Below are 16,210 nucleotides of genomic sequence, written 5' to 3'. Positions count from 1 at the left end.
GCTTGATTTTTTTTGTCGCAGGATATTTACCAAGTTCGCAATAGCTCATTGGGATTAAAAATTGTCTTAAAGCACTCTTGATTAGATGATAGAAGTTTCATAAGTTTATAATGCTTGTGTTTGGTAATCAATGAATGATGTACAAAATTTATACATTGTGATAGAAGGTGGGATGATTAACATTAATCTTTGCAAATCCAACTAAAACAACCTATATGTGTAAGATGAAACATATGAAATTTGTATGCATGAGTTTCTAACTAGCTTTGATTACTGGGACCAACTTTCAATAATACATTTTGAATGGGTGATGTTAATCTATCTCTTAGCTAGATCGGATATTAATTTTGGACATATAGGCTAATACATATGTGAGAATTTTTAACATGTATTTATATTTTGTATCTATGTTCATTATAAAACTTGCTGTTGAGTTTTATAATGAACATATATGCCCAAATTAAGCAACACTATATATATTTCATGTTCATGAACTCAAGTGTTTATGGATAAGTGGAAAATAATAGATATTAATTAATACTCCTGATATAAACAAGAAAAAAAACATAAGGCATAACTTTTATTTTGTTGTTACAAAATGCAATGCTATATCATTATTTTTAACAAAGTTTGATTCTTGGCCAAAGGGAAATTGAAATTTAAGCTCCAAACTCTCCATTTTAACAAAAAAATAAAATAAATTGACTTAACTTTTGGTAATATTGAAATGGTGTTGAGAATTGAAATGAATAATGCATGGAGTTTGTCTGGAAGTAGTAGGTGGAGACTCTCATGGGAAAAGTGGCGCCACGTAACCGATTCATGTTGCTAATTTTCTGATTCACTTGTTTACTCTTCCCTTACAAATTTGTTTTATTTTGAACTCTCTACTTAAACGCGTCTTACTCTAGAATTGGCACCAAACAGATTAAAACACCTTCACGGATATGTTGTGAACTGTGAATGTTTTTATTTTTCGTTTTATTAGTGTTGAACAAGGTATTAATTGTATACATATTGGCTTTTCCTCATTATATTATACCTAACTCTTAAGGGTTCACCGTAAGAGTTACGATTTGTATTTGTAAAACATAATTGTGTTTGTGACGTGTGGCTTATTTCATTGATGCAAGGTTCGACACGTCACACGTAGACCAGTTGTTTTGCTATTTATCTTCCTTGGTCTCCCACAGGCAGCAATGTCAAGAAGTCCAAGAATGGCGTCTTTGCAACTCCTCACACTCCTCTTTTTCTTCCTCTCTGTTTCAAGATCCACCGATGTCTTGAAGCCTCATGCCGCTGAATCCTTTAATAGCAATCTCATTCAGGTTCTGTTTCTTTTTGTAAACTTTTTCTGATTTTTTTTTTTGCTTTTTCTGACCCGTCTGATTGTTTGTATTTTTCACCAAGGATGCAGAATTTCGGAAGCTGTAGGTACACGGTGATCATCAGGACGAGCTGTTCGTCACCTAGGTACACAAGAGACCAGATCAGCCTCTCTTTCGGGGATGGTTACAGAAATCAGGTTAAGATTATCCTAGCCAAAGTACTAGACCACTCTGGTGTATTAACTGGAAAGTTTCTGTGTTTTATTTGTTGAAGAACTTTATGATTTAGAGTCCCATTTACAACTTACTGTAACATAGTATATATGTTTCTGAATTAGATAAAAGTTTGTATGCATGTTCTCTTGTTTCTCTTGGCCAGGTATACGCACCTAGGCTTGATGACCCAGGGTCGAGAGCATTTGAGCGATGTTCATCAGATACATATGAGATAAACGGACCATGTGTACGCCAGATCTGCTATGTCTATGTTCACAGATCTGGTCCAGATGGTTGGGTTCCAGAGAGTGTTAGGATATTCAGCCATAGCTCCAAGGCAGTCACTTTCACTTTCAACACGTATGTCCCTGAAAGCATATGGTTTGGTCATAATTACTGCAACACCATCTAACCCTCCTTCCTGTCTCATCAAACTCCTAATACTTGAAAGGCTTGCTACGTTGCTTAAATGTCTCTCTATGTAAATTAATAAATGTCTAGTGTCGAACTATTTTTGGGTTTGTTTTGCTTCTTCTTCTCGTATGTTTTTACTGGTGAGTGAGACTTCTATGTTAATATTTAGCTTATACATTGGATTCTTGGGTTGTGTCAATATTAATTGACTAGGTACGTGTATGCATGGACCATGGTTTACTTGATTCGGTTCGCGACGATAGTGATAATTTGTCATTCTTCATCTTGCTGGGCTACAAACACTGACAACACTCAAGGCAGTTCTTGGGAGTCTCTGATTAAGTTCCAAACCAGACATAGTATTGTGAAGCCCTTCCCAAGCCCAATTTGAAAGGTTGATGAGCCTAAATTCAATCCACTTATACAGAAGCACAAAGTAAATTCGTGTCAAAATCAACCTCAAAATATGTGTGTAAATTATTCACATGAAATTCGAGTAGTAGTTTGCTACAACGATCCAAACTAAAAAAAAAGTTTTTTCTTTTTGAAATTCCAGCAATCCAAATCGCACCTATCTGTAGAATCCAATGGATCGAGATTCAAGAAAGCATTTAAATAAATAATGTAAGAACCCTTTCCTCGACGTAATCTCTGGCCATTACAATTTAGTTTTTCGTTGAAGACAAAGACAATGGAAAAGACAAAACGACCCGAGGTATATACAATCATCCCTTACGTAAGCAAAAAGTTAACTCAAGGTTGAAACACGATATCAACAATGTCATTTCAGGAATTTTTTATTTATCAAAGATTGGGTCTTGCTAGATCAATATATACATCTTTATCAAATAAAACACATAATATTTCGACATAACTGCATTTTCCTAGGGGATTAAAAATCGAGTTTATCATATAATACTTCATCAGCTTTTTCTTTTCTTTTTGGTTATTGTACCACTAAAATTACCCCAAGAAATTATATAATCGTATGTGGCATAATGTATGCTTGGTATATAAATATACACGGGAAAATGTGTTTTGGAATGTAGCTTTTAAGTTTCAGATTTTTGTACTATCTTCTTCCGAAAAATACAAAATACATTTTTCATGGAAGAAATCTCAAATGATATAATAATATAACACATTCTGACATCTATCATGAAAATGTAATCTCACAAATAGATATTTTTTTTTCTCAGAGAAAAAATTGACAATTTTTTTGAGAGTAATGTATTGGATAGGGAGAGAGCAACATGTTATAGACTGGTGTACGAATGCGTTTGTATTTGTTAGAATCGGGTTAATTATGGTCTTCCAATTTAAAATCAATTGGTAATTAGTGGATTGACCATATTAATTAGGTTAAAGGATCTTTTGGTACTATGTTAAAATCGGATTAATTATGAGCTTCTAACTTAAAACCATTTGGTAATTAATGGATTGATCATAACCCTTTATATAGTAGTAGATTTTTTTTTTTTTTTTGGCACTGAATGATTAAATTTAAACGATGGCCTCAGGCCCAAGTTTGACCCTTAATGGGTTTACATAGAGGAATTTGATAGGGCTAGTTTAGCCAGCCCATCAGCTTCCGTGTTCTTGCTACGGTTGAAATGAGAAAAGGAAATAGCGATGAAACTGGAGGCTATCTGTTGGATGTCGCGTACGATTCCAAAGATTTCTTTCGCCTGAGTGTCGCCGTTGATTGCTCGGATGAGTGTTAAGTTGTCAGAGAACGCTTTGAGCTTGGGAAGCTCTCGATTCACTGCGGTGATGATCGCTGACCGAAGCGCTAGGGCTTCTGCGATTAGAGGTGAGTTGACAAAATCCTGGGTCATAGAATCTTTCTGCATGATGTTGTTAACCGAATCTGTGATGATCCAAGCTAATCCTGCCTTTTTTAGTGATTGGTTCCAGGCCGCATCGGATTTGCAGACGGCGGCGTCTACTAGATCGATCTGTAGTTGACGTCTTTCTCCCGATGTTGGTTCCGATTGGAGTAGTCTCTTGACTATCGGGGTTTGTGCTTGGTTCCACTCCCTCGCTAGTCTGATTCCATTAGTTGCCGTTTCTTGCGTCGTCAGCTTCCTCCCTTCAAAGATGAGGAGATTACGCGCCTTCCATAGGGTCCAACAAATCCACGGGAGCACGTTATTGGAGATTCCTGATGGTGGAAGACAGACGACATTTCTGAAGGATACTAAAGCCGTTTTGAAGTCTGTCTCTGTAGCTAGGTGAACTACTCTTTGAGTTGGTATCATACTCCACACTTCCTTGGCGAACGGACAGGAGAAGAAGGTATGACATGCTGTCTCTCTTTCTTTGCATCTGATGCAGACTGCCTCAGCATTTATTCCTCTGGTTTGTAGGTTTTCTCCAAAGGGGAGGGCGTTCTTGATTATGGACCAGAGAAAAACGCGCATCTTTGGGGAGAAAACACCATTCCAGACATCTCTCATCCAACTGAATTCGTGGTCTTGAGCTCTCACTGGTATCTCTCTGGTGTTTGCAGTAAAGTATCCTGATTTGGTGGTGTAGGTCCCCGATGCTGTTGGTTGCCAGATGTAGCTATCTTCGAGTCCTTCTTTACTTGGCTGGATACACTTAATCTGATGATCGAATAGAGGTAAGATCTCCTTGATTCTCGATGTGTTCCACTCCATTTCTGTAGTTAGAAGGTCTGCCACCGTTAGATCCGTATACGCCTCAGGTACTGGACCTATGGGCTTTATGTTTTCAGTTAGTGAGATCCACGAGTCATCCCATAGTTTAGTGGTTTCGCCATTGCCTATGGCTTTGCCGATGCTTGTAGATAGGAGGTCCCGTCCGTGTAATATACTTCTCCAGCCATGAGAGCAACCAGTTGAAGCCACTGTCTTTAGGAAAGGGCTTTTGTGACAATATTTGCCCTTTAGTACCCTAGCTAGTAGACAGTTTGGTTCTGTTAGTATCCTCCACGCTTGCTTAGCTAGGAGAGCTTGATTAAACAGTTGGATATCTCGGATCCCCAAACCTCCCAAAGCCTTTGGTTGTGTCATCTTGTCCCATGAAACCCAGCACATCTTTCGTTTTTCTTCTGAGTCATCCCACCAATATCGCGTTAGAACAGATTGTATTCTCTTACACAGACTAACTGGTAGTTGGAAACATGACATGGTGTATGTAGGGATGGCTGTGAGAACTGCTTTGAGGAGTGTGAGTTTGCCTGCCTTTGATAAGAATCGAGATGAACGAGAAGCTGCCCTCTGCCTTATTCGATCCACTAGCGATGTGAAGAGATCCCGTTTTCTTCTACCGAAGTGCTCCGGTAGCCCAAGGTATTTGCCATTACCTCCTTCGGTTGTGATCCCTAACAGTGACTTGACCATTTCTTTTTTATCTTCTGGTGTTTTTGCAGAGAAGAAAATAGATGATTTAGCCTCATTTATCTGCTGGCCAGATGCTTCTTGGTACTGGAGAAGGATATTCTTTAGCGTGATGCAGCTCTCCTTTGAAGCTTGGCAGAAGATCATCGTATCGTCTGCAAAGAGTAAGTGATTCACTCTCGGGCTTCCTCTAGCAACCCTTATTCCTTGAAGTGTTCCATTTCTCTCTGCTTGCATACATAGACCCGATAGGACTTCCCCACAAAGGATGAATAGATAGGGTGACAGGGGGTCTCCCTGTCGGATCCCTCTTTCAGGTTTCACTGCTCCTAGGGCCACATCGTTTATTAGATAGGAGTAGGAGACCGTAGAGACGCATTGTAGTATCCAGTTTGTCCATTTAGAATGGAAGCCCAGCCTAATAAACACCTGCTCTAGGAAACCCCATTCGACTCTATCGTATGCCTTGGACATATCAGATTTAACAGCCATAGTACATCGTTGTTCTGCTTGGGAATTCTTTAAGAAGTGTAGTACCTCATGAGTTATTAGGACATTGTCGGAGATAGCTCTGCCCGATGTGAACGCCGATTGATTTTCTGATATCAAGTCATTTAGAACCGGTTTGAGACGTAGTGACAACATCTTAGAAATAATCTTGAAGTAGACGTTGCATAGGGCTATTGGTCTGTAGTCTGACACCTTCTTTGCCCCTAGACTCTTTGGAATCAGTCTGACATGGGTTTCGTTTTGCGAGGAGCGGAGGTAGCCCGTTGCAAAGAAGGTCTTAATCTCCGAGATGATTGCTGGCCCCACCGTTTCCCAGTTCGCTTGGAAGAAGCTTGCGGAGAAACCATCGGGTCCTGGAGCCTTCTCCGGGTGAATGGCAAAGGTAGCTGCTTTAATCTCTTCGTCTGTTGGGTCTTTGATGAGTTTTTCATTTGCTTGATGAGAGATTTTTGATCTGAGAGCTTGATTAACAGTTGCTGAACAATCTGTGTAGGAAGATTTGAAGATGTCTTCGTAGAATTTGCAGATCACTGCTGCTATTTGTTCATCTTCGAAGCAAGGTATGCCTCTGTGATCCTCCATCACTGACAATCTGTTTCTAGCTTTTCTTCCTTTGGCCATCGCGTGGAAATAGCTAGTGTTAGAGTCGCCTAGGGTCAACCATAGTTGTCTGCTTCTCTGTTTCCAGAATTCCTCTTCCTTGACGTATGCCTGTAGGAGTGATCTGTTTATTTGATAGATGATCTCTTCATTCTGGTTCTGTTTTGACATTTCATCATCGAGTTGGGCTCTGAGTTTTTCAACCGTTTCTCTACTGTCTTCGTAATGTTTTTTACTCCATTTGCAGATTGCTCTTCTGCATAGCGACAGTCGTTCTTCCACGTGAAGGTGCGGAGCCTTTTCCCACGTTTCTTTAATCAGTGCCCGAACCTCCATATTATCTCTTAATCTTCGATCAAATCTGAAGATTTTTGTTCCTTTTCTCTTTTTTGTATCAAGGAATGAGAGTACAGGCCTGTGGTCCGAGCCCTCAAACTTTAGATACTGGCTTCTACAAGATGGGAAGAGATCTGACCAGTCACTGTTGCAAAGCACACGATCCAGTCTACAGTGGACCACGTGGGTACTCCTCTTTCCTCTCCATGAGAGGAAGTTACCATAGTGCTTAACATCAAAGAGGTCATTACGAGCGAGGAAGGATCGAAAAGCACAAAAGGTACCTTCTGCTCTAGTGGCTCCTCCTGTCTTCTCACTGTTGTCTATAATTTCATTGAAATCTCCCGTTAAAAACCATGCTTCTCCATCTGCAGGTCGTAGGTCTGATAGCATGTTCCATATTGCCAGTCTTTTGGTATGATCCGGTTCGCCATAGACAAACGTGGATCGGAAGGTGATCCCTTTACTTATGATAGTTGTATCAATGTGATTTGGAGATGAGGAGTTGACCGTTAACTCGATTCCTTCTTTCCATATGAGAAACAGGCCACCACCGCTATTACTACTGGGGGGAACGGCGTGAAAGTTATCCAGGTTCAGCCAGTTGAGAGTGGTGGTGATCATCTCGGTAGTGTTCTTGGTTTCCATCAAGAAGATAACGTCAGGGGCATTCCTTCGGTTAATCTCCCTTAGCCTCTGGACTGTTGAGGGGTTCCCCAACCCACAACAGTTCCAGGACAGAACGGCTAAGGAGCCCGGTGTGGATGTAGCCGAAAATCCTGCTTCTTATTGGCTACTGCTGGAATCAGATGGATTGGGGGGTTACTCGCTTGTGTGGAAGATGTTGCTTGCGCTCTTGAGTGATCCCCATGTGTTGTTGACTTCTGTCTCTTTCTTTCAGGCGTTTTACCATTTCTTCCCGGTGAGAATTTCATCTGTGATATGTTCCTCTTCCTTGAGCTCGTTCCATTTAGGATATTCGGGGTAACTATGGCTGATTTTAGTGTTGTTGATCTTCTCCTTTGGTTGTTTTCAGTGATCTGCAGCGGTGGGGGCGTATCTTCTTTGTCAGAGGGTTGCATTGCAAGATCAAAATCAATCCCAGGTGGGCTCTCTGAACGTATGCCTCTTTCCCATGGAGATAGGGGACGTCTTTGTTCTGCTTCTGCTGCCAGAATGTTCGCTGCAGTCTGCTCCAATAATCCCTCTGCTTCATTCGTAATAACTCTTTGACGTCTAGCAGCCGCTTCCACGGGGTCTGAAACACAGAGGTATTGTCTAGTAACATCCTGCATATCTTGCATAATTTTGTCATTTGCTGATGTCCTCGGGGATTGTTGTAGGTTACTCCCTAAAGCCTGATCTCCAGTTGAAGCCTGATGATTAATGGGTTGATTGCTCATGTTCAGGTTGGAGAGAGCCAGCGTTTCCTCTCTGTGCGATGTCCTGTCGTCTGAGAGCACTCGGAGTCTTCGTGCAGCTGATTCAGATTGGTCAGGGCAATTGATGTAGCGAAGGGTAGCTTCATTCAAGGCATCTGAGATCTGATCTTCTGAGTAGTGGTTTGTAATGATTCCGCTGGGCGTAGCTGGGCTCTGTTGGATCGTTGTTGGTGGTTTGGATGTTGATGGCCCTGTCACGGTTCTATCAGGGTTCTTAACCCTCCATTCACTGAGTCCCCGTTGAGGAAATGGAGGGCGAATACTACGAGATTCTTCTTCATGTGCTTTTCCTCGGTGAGTGTAGGACGGAGAGATATTCACTTGCTGGTTTGGCTCGCTTTCTTTTGATGAATTTCTCCAGGTGTGGGGTTCTTGTGATGTTCTGCCACGGGTTCTAACTGGTGGAGGGATTCGAGTTTGCTTGGTTGCTACTCTGGCGCCAAAGCTGTTGCCGTGTCTATCTCTTCTTTCGTGGAAATCGTCTGCTTGGCGTTCTAGTCTGCGTTCAGCTCTAGGAACTCTTGTAGCAAGGCGCTCACCTCCTCTAGGAGTTCTGTTATCAGTTGGTTGCCTGTTGCTACGGTGAAGATCTCCTTCCACGAGGTAAGATTCCTTTCGTTCAGTTGACTCCTTTAGCAACTCTGTGTGATTTGCTTGACGTGCTTCTTGGGTGGTCTCAGGGCACTCTTTTTGGAGATGATTTAGAGAATGGCAAGATAGGCAGTGGTTTTCCAACTTCTCATACTCCAGGTATACTAAGCTTTCTTCTCCTGATTCAAACTCGATGATAGCTTTCTTCGTTATAGGTTTCAGGCCGTCAATGAGGACCTTAACTCTTGCAGATGTTTTGGTAAGCTCATGGTTGAGGAAGGTTCCCAGATCCTTTCCTATGTTGCAGACCATCTCGTCAAGCCAGAAGTGGAGGGGAAGGCCCTTGATTCGGATCCAGAAGGGAATTTGAGAAGGGAAGGAGGCAGAGATGATAGGTTCCCACCTCTGAATGATAACCATCCAGTAGGCAAAGTGATAAGGTCTGTTGTCCAGAACTCTCTGTAGATCTTCTTCTCTCTCGAATCTGTATTGGAAAAGCCCATTTCCCAGATCTGACCCGGTAGCTCTTCCTTGTAATTGCCATTTACGGGGGAGAGCCGGCAGGAGGGCCCAGATTCGTTGTTCTTGAGGGTTGGTAACTCTTCCTATCAGCGTGAGAGCATTTTCTTTGATGAGTGCGGTGTTATCGACACAAGGCGCTTTGATACGTCTGGTTTGAGGTATCTCACTTTCTAGCATACGGCCTTTCCCTTTTTCTTCTCTTGAGTAACGTAGCTCTTTGTTATTTTCCCGGTCGGATTGCTGTGGGGTAGAAGTGTAGCGGTTCTTGTGTTCCATCGTTGGCTAGAGTAGCAAGTTTGTGTTGGAACTGGATCAGATGCAGTCGATTTGTTGAGCATTCGAAGGTCTTGAGATGGTAGCAAGAACTGATGGAGGGTGCTTCTTTAGGTAAAGAAGTAGGGTTTCCAACGTGAGGTTGTGTAGTGACCGCTGGGTACCTTCCGAAAGAGGTAACGTTTTGAGTTGTCGCTATCAAGTCTTTTGGCCGTTGGAGACGTCGCTGTCTTGCATCGAGGTATGTGCCTGGGAGAGTCCTTTCTCACCGAGGCCTTGAAGCGATTATAGTAGTAGATTAATTCTTATAATTCTGATGTGAGATGTTTCTCATCAATAGTATTGTACATAAATTATATATTCCAATCCAAAGGAAGTTAAACAGAGAGAAGTAGGAAAAGAAACAAGAAAGACTTAATATGGGGTCGTATACATGGAAAGGCAGATCAGTGTCGTGACTCACTGACTCGTGAAGGTAACTGAGACGGCAGAAAAAAGACAAAATATGCACGTAAAGAGGGTCTGATTTACCTAATGAGAAGTAGGTAATAGCCCATTGGGCCTTTACCGTTGGTTATTTTTGATTTATCTATTTATTTATACATAAGTAATATAACTATAAAGCAATTTTTCGCGCTAATGTGATTTTCTCTTTCTAATAAGATATACATATTTATTTAGAATTTTGTTCTTAGTCATTTTTTTAGTTTGGTTTAATCTTGGGTTGGTATTTTTGGTAATATCATAACAAATTTACATAATTTTACACTTTACATTAAGAATATAAAATATTTCTCTCTACTTCTATAATTATGTTCCTTTTTGCTATAAGTAACCCTTTACATGAAATTTTCTGTAATTCTATTTCAAATTAATAAAATAGAGGACATAAGAAATCAGAATAATAACAATACAAAAAAAGAAAACATTCGAAATTTACAAGTATTGCTATCAACCTAGCAAAACTGAGGCCTATATAAGCTAATAGGTTTGCTTGTTTGATCCATATGTTGGATCTATATAAATTTTAGTATGCACAAAAAAATACAATTATTGCTTCATTGGAGTTGCGCTATATACATTATCAGACGACAATTGTAGACCCTTTCTATAAAAAAACATATCGGCCAATTTGTAGACCTATCTTATCTTTACATATATAGTTCTTATCATATTAGATTCTATTTCGAAGAAAATAAAGAAGATGACAAAAGCAAGTACATTGTCTTCTTATATGGCGCACAAGTACAACCATCCAAAAATCTCCAGATAAATTTAGCGATGGATCCATTTCTTGCATGTGAGTTAGACGATGAAGAATAAATATTTAACATTTCTACTAATATATATCACTGTAGACATCGTTATTATTATGTTTTGACAGTTAATCAAAAATATAGAACTTGATAACAATTAATCTAATGGTTGAATTGTCTGTTATCTCTAAGAGTCCCCTTGTTTAGCTTCGGTGTGGCATTCATGTAACCACTTTTAAATAATAATCATGTATTGGAACAAAGGTTATCTGTAGAACAATACTTAGGTTCATCCCTGTGGTGAACTTATGAATTCACCTCTTTCCTTATTTCAATCAAATTACCATAAATATTAATGTCACATAAATAAATAAATTATAAATTACAAAAAGTAAACATTAAATAACAAACTTTAAATTCAAACCCTAAATCCAAATCTTAGATCTTAAATTTTAATCTAAACCCTAAACCCTAAACTCAAACCTATACCCTAAACCCAAACTATATACCCTAAATCCTAAACCCTAAACCCAAACTCTAAACCCTAAATCCAAACTATAAACCCTAAATCCTAAATCTTAAACCCAAACTGTAAACCATAAACCCGAACTCTATACCCTAAAATGTATTTGAAAATATATTTGATGATCATTAACCCAAAGGTATTTGAAAATTATGGGTTTATGATTTACCGTTTGGGTTTAAGGTTTAGGATTTAGGGTTTAGAGTTTGGGTTTAGGATTTAAAGTTTAGGTTTAGGATTTATGGTTTGAGTTTAGGGTTTAGGATTTATGGTATATAGTTTGGGTTTAGGGTATAAGTTTGGGTTTAGGGTATAGGTTTAGAGTTTTGTTTAAAATTTAAGATCTAAAATTTGGGTTTAGAGTTCGAATTAGAATTTATGATTTAAAGTTTACTTCTTTTGTAATTTATGATTTATTTATTTATGTGATATTAATATTTATGGTAATATGATTGCAATAAAGAAAGAGGTGAATTCATAAGTTCATCCTAGGGGTGAACCTAAGTATTGTTCTTATTTGTATAGGTTATTTGTTTCAAAGTACGTACTGTTTTCATTTAATAAAGTAATAATGAATTAAAAATGATCACTAGAGAATATTATAAATATATTATTTACGAACCATAATTGAGACCGATGGAGAACATACATTTAATAATTTGCTAAATTTATCTTTCACCAAAACAAAAATAAAAAGGCTCCTCAACTAGTTTTGAACATTCATTTCACTTGTTTCTTTAAGTTATGAAATTTCTCCACAAGTTTGATAAAAAAAGTTTTCCACATAACTACAAGTCAACTTCTGGGTCACATCATAGTCTCCTCATTTCTAGAAACTTCAGTTGTTCTTAAGCCACTTCGAGAACTCTTCAAGAGTGTTCATGTCTGCTCTATAATGCTTTTGTGTGAACTCAAGAAACGTAGACCATGTAAAATCAGGATACTCTCTTTCAGAGATCACTCCTACTAGTTCTTCTGGTGGCTTTAATACTTTATCTCCTTTAGGACATAGGAAAAATGCAAATGACTTCCTTTCACTCTCGCTATTCACCACCGCACGATGCAAACAACTCTTGTATCTTCCATTCGTTAGAGCCTAAATACGAACACCAAAAGAAAAAAAAAATCCAAAATAGTTAATCTTTCTTGTTATTATATTTACTAATGCATGCATTGACCATCCTATTTAATTAGTACCATGAAAGTGTCGCCTATGTTCACCACGACTGCTTTAGGGTTAGGAGTAATGGATTGCCATCTGTTGTCCACGAAAACTTGAAGACCACCGACTTGGTCTTGATGAAGTATGGTTAGAGATGTTGGATCGCAGTGAGGTCCTGTCCCTAATGCAAGATCCGGTTGCTTGCACCGTGGGTAGTAATTCAACCTTAATATTGACTCGTTATCTTCGAAAAACTCTCTAAAATGTCTTCTCTCGATCCCAAGACTCGTTCCAAGAAGCTCCATAATCTTTAATGACAGAATGTTCATTGCCTCGGCGTATTCTTGATAAACCTTCCTGCATGGATAAAATCGACCAAATTTCCGTCTATTTATGGTAACTAGAAATTCAAAAGAACGTTTCAAAAATTTACCAAAAAAAAAACCTTTCAAAAATAATGGCTAATTTAATTACCCTAAATCTTCGTATCCATCTCCCATTTTCGAAGACACAAAGTCTTTAACGGTTTGGGAATGGCACTTCTCCACGGGAGAGAACTTAAACGACAGCGTTTCCTTCCACGGGAGCTTAGTGGAAAATCTTCCGACGAAGCTACTAGCGTAACCGGAGCTCTCGCCCCACGTCCTTTGAGCCTTCCGTTTCTCACAAGCGGGAGCCTTAAAGAAAGAGTCCATAAACAGATAGGCACGAGACAAGAGAGTCTCATCGACGCCATGGTTAGTGACTAGGAAGAAGCCATGTTTCTTTGAAGCCTCAGAGACCAGTCTAGTAGCCTCCGAGACCAAGAACGAATCGCCGGAGAGGAAACCGGCTAGGTCTATGAGAGGGACTTGGAGAGGTTGAACACCACTGGAAGGTTTCTCGTGGTCGGGCCATACGAACTGTTGAGGTATGTGGTTTGACTGCTGATTCAGGAGATTTGCATCGAAGTTAGAAGGATCCACTTTGGTTTTGTTTTCATTGAATTTTTTAGGGAGAGTTGCGATGCACTCCATTGACATTTATGTATATGTATAGATATAGTAGTGGAAATGAAAGATCCTTTACAGGTTTCTTTTAAGATACATATAAATTACTAACGTTAAAAGACTTATTTTTTAGTGGTCGTCTAAGTGGAGAAGCAAAGAGTGATATTTATAGGTGTGTTATAAGAAGTTAAAAAAAAAAAAACTTCACTGAGGAAGGTTTTATATAGCTTTTTACGATGGTTAAAAAAAAAGCTTAGGCGTAGGGAATAAATAACTCCAGTGATTATGTGTATTTATTTCGTTTTATTAAAATACTTCGTCTTTATTAGTGTGTCAAATCAAAACCTTTGTTTTTATTCCCTTTTTATTTATCATACTACAATTTAGTTCTATTTCATTCAATTTGTTTTTTTCTTTACTTTTTTTTTTCTATTGGCTGATCCGATCGATTTCCGGAAGAACGCACTCCAGTCAACTCCGGGAGAAGCACACTTAGTACTATAGAGTAAACTAATTACCACATTGCCTAATTCGAATTTAGAATATTTTTTGACTAATGTTAGGGGATAAACCAATCATCTGTTACGATCCACTATTTAAACTATTTAGACCAAAATTCAAATCTATACTAGCTAAGTAATAATAATTTAGTTACCGTAAAAAAATCGAATCCATAACTGGTTGGATACACGCAAAATCTCAAGAACTTACCAATAGGTTACCACTACTACTTGGTTCTCTTTCTCTTATCTTTGAATCATCTAAATTTTATTTACTTAAATGATCATATAATAGTAAAATAAATTTTATAAAAAAATTAGGGTTAAACCACTAACCAGTAAGACACCGTATTGATGTATCTCGTTGTGAAAATAGTCAAACTTCTAAAATGTTTGCGGTAAATTTGCTGTAAAAGTACGAATTATTATCGAGTCGAGGGACTCAAACTGCTGACTATAACTATACAAGAGCCGTCTGTTAGAACGTTCATCAAAGAACCGACCGTTTCATCATTTGTGAGGCCCATCACAACGTTAATAACAATGCCAAATGATATTAGCTGATTGGTGAGAAATATATAAGTAACTTTAAAGATAAGTTGGCTTTTTTCTTAGTTGTTAAAGCTCTTATTATATCCAACAGATTATTAGTGCTAAACATTCGAACGTTTTTGTGGCTTACTTTCAGGGTCATCCCCTGTATTTCAGTCTCAAACTCTGTTTTTTTTTCTGTTGAACTAGTGAACTCCAGACGTAAGAAACAAAAATAACCGAATGTTTCATCATGTTAAGCTGAGCAAAATAACATGCTTATTGCAAGAAGTTAACAAAAAAAAAAAATAACATGCTTATTGGCTTATGTATAAAGAAAGTAAAAGAATGTTTTTTTGGGTGTAAAAAGTAAGTAAAAGAATGTTGACAAATAAAAATAAAGAAAAAAAACACACACGTTAACGTTGCTCTTTAGGACGAAATGCTGTAAGCAAATATAAATTTTGGCTGACATTGACAAAAAAATATCCAAGCCATCTGAAGTTAATTTGAACATACTAAAAAGAAATTTAAGAAATATGTATGGCAAGGCCAGACCACATTTATTTGGCGCATGGTATATAAATGTTTATTAATGAATGTACGTAACTTTTCTTAAATTTGTGTAGTTAAAAAATTGGTAACATGTTTTGGTGGTAATTAATCAGGTAAACATTCCTGCATCCGCCACTGGGCAGTAAACTATGGATTAAAACCACGGTAAGAAGAAGCATACGTGTTCTTTGGTAAAAATCAATTCGTGTTTGTCCATCACCCGGGTTCGAGTCTTGGCCACAACGGATTTAACATCCCTTCCGTTAAGACGCTGGACCCCTTTTGGAGGGATAGTTGGGAATGTGGCTGCCCAGATACCAGAGTTTTAAAAAAAAAAAATCAATTCGTGTAACTGCAGAAGCATACGTGTTGGTGAATAGAATGGGAGTAAGCATACGTTTTTTTGTAACCGGGGAATAAGCATACTTCCTTCGGTACTAAAACAGTTACTAATAGAATGGGAATAATCATACTTCCTAATTAGAACAAAACCCTCTAATTTCTATTTCATCTGGCACTCCTTGTAAAATGATGTCTCATTTGGGAAGAAGAAATAAGAAAAGGGAATTTCAAAAAAAAAAAAAAAAAAAAATTAGAACAAAACAACTGGAGAAAGAAATCAAACCCTAGTATTCCACACGCGCTCCGATCTTGGGATGAAGCTCCTCATCCTAAACTATTCACACTTTATGAATATCCGCTATGAGTTGATCAATATCTAACTCATGTGACCTTTTACCACTTCCCCCGAATGCTTGAAACTTACCATTTCATACATGTTCAAAACAAAGACCATCTCTTGATCAGGAAACAGTAATAAGAAGACTGAAACTTTACCATTATATTAGTCAAAAAAGATTGTTCATTATCCTCTAGAGAATAAATATAGACTATTTTACTTTCTCCGATTATTTCATACGTTACAAAACATTCCGGACCAATGAGAAACCTCAGAAACTAAACATATCCCGACAATCAAAATTGATTTAAAAACAAAACTAATCCTGTAATTTTAGGATAATTAATTTCGCCTTCTTGCTCTCAAATGTCGCATTAACCAAAAAATGTTCAACATTCACTGTTAGAGCTGATATTTT

The 16,210-nt window shown here is 38.3% G+C and overlaps 2 protein-coding genes across 3 annotated transcripts; one reads left to right on the top strand and one right to left on the bottom strand.

Annotated features, from left to right (window-relative positions):
* The first annotated feature begins 1,114 nt into the window (after window positions 1-1,114).
* LOC108846251 (embryo-specific protein ATS3B-like) lies at window positions 1,115-2,142 on the top strand. 2 transcript variants are annotated; one of them, XM_018619476.2, is made up of 3 exons: window positions 1,115-1,328; window positions 1,418-1,525; window positions 1,708-2,142. In XM_018619476.2, exons 1-3 carry the CDS (start codon window positions 1,200-1,202, stop codon window positions 1,954-1,956), a joined length of 486 nt encoding a protein of 161 aa, XP_018474978.2. In that variant the 5' UTR covers window positions 1,115-1,199; the 3' UTR covers window positions 1,957-2,142. The 2 variants fall into 2 exon arrangements, with proteins under 2 accessions (XP_018474978.2, XP_056861488.1); XM_057005508.1 differs by having other exon boundaries at window positions 1,159-1,328; window positions 1,411-1,525.
* A 9,867-nt stretch (window positions 2,143-12,009) lies between these two features.
* Window positions 12,010-13,649, bottom strand: LOC108846460 (gibberellin 20 oxidase 3-like). The gene is made up of 3 exons (XM_018619689.2): window positions 13,013-13,649; window positions 12,574-12,895; window positions 12,010-12,472 (listed from the first exon to the last, which is right to left on the bottom strand). Exons 1-3 carry the CDS (start codon window positions 13,558-13,560, stop codon window positions 12,215-12,217), a joined length of 1,128 nt encoding a protein of 375 aa, XP_018475191.1. The 5' UTR covers window positions 13,561-13,649; the 3' UTR covers window positions 12,010-12,214.
* Window positions 13,650-16,210: the final 2,561 nt, after the last annotated feature.

This window comes from Raphanus sativus, chromosome 3, assembly GCF_000801105.2.
Source record: "Raphanus sativus cultivar WK10039 chromosome 3, ASM80110v3, whole genome shotgun sequence".
In the NCBI taxonomy this organism is placed as follows: Eukaryota; Viridiplantae; Streptophyta; class Magnoliopsida; order Brassicales; family Brassicaceae; genus Raphanus; species Raphanus sativus.
This window is presented reverse-complemented; position numbering and strand designations above follow the sequence as displayed.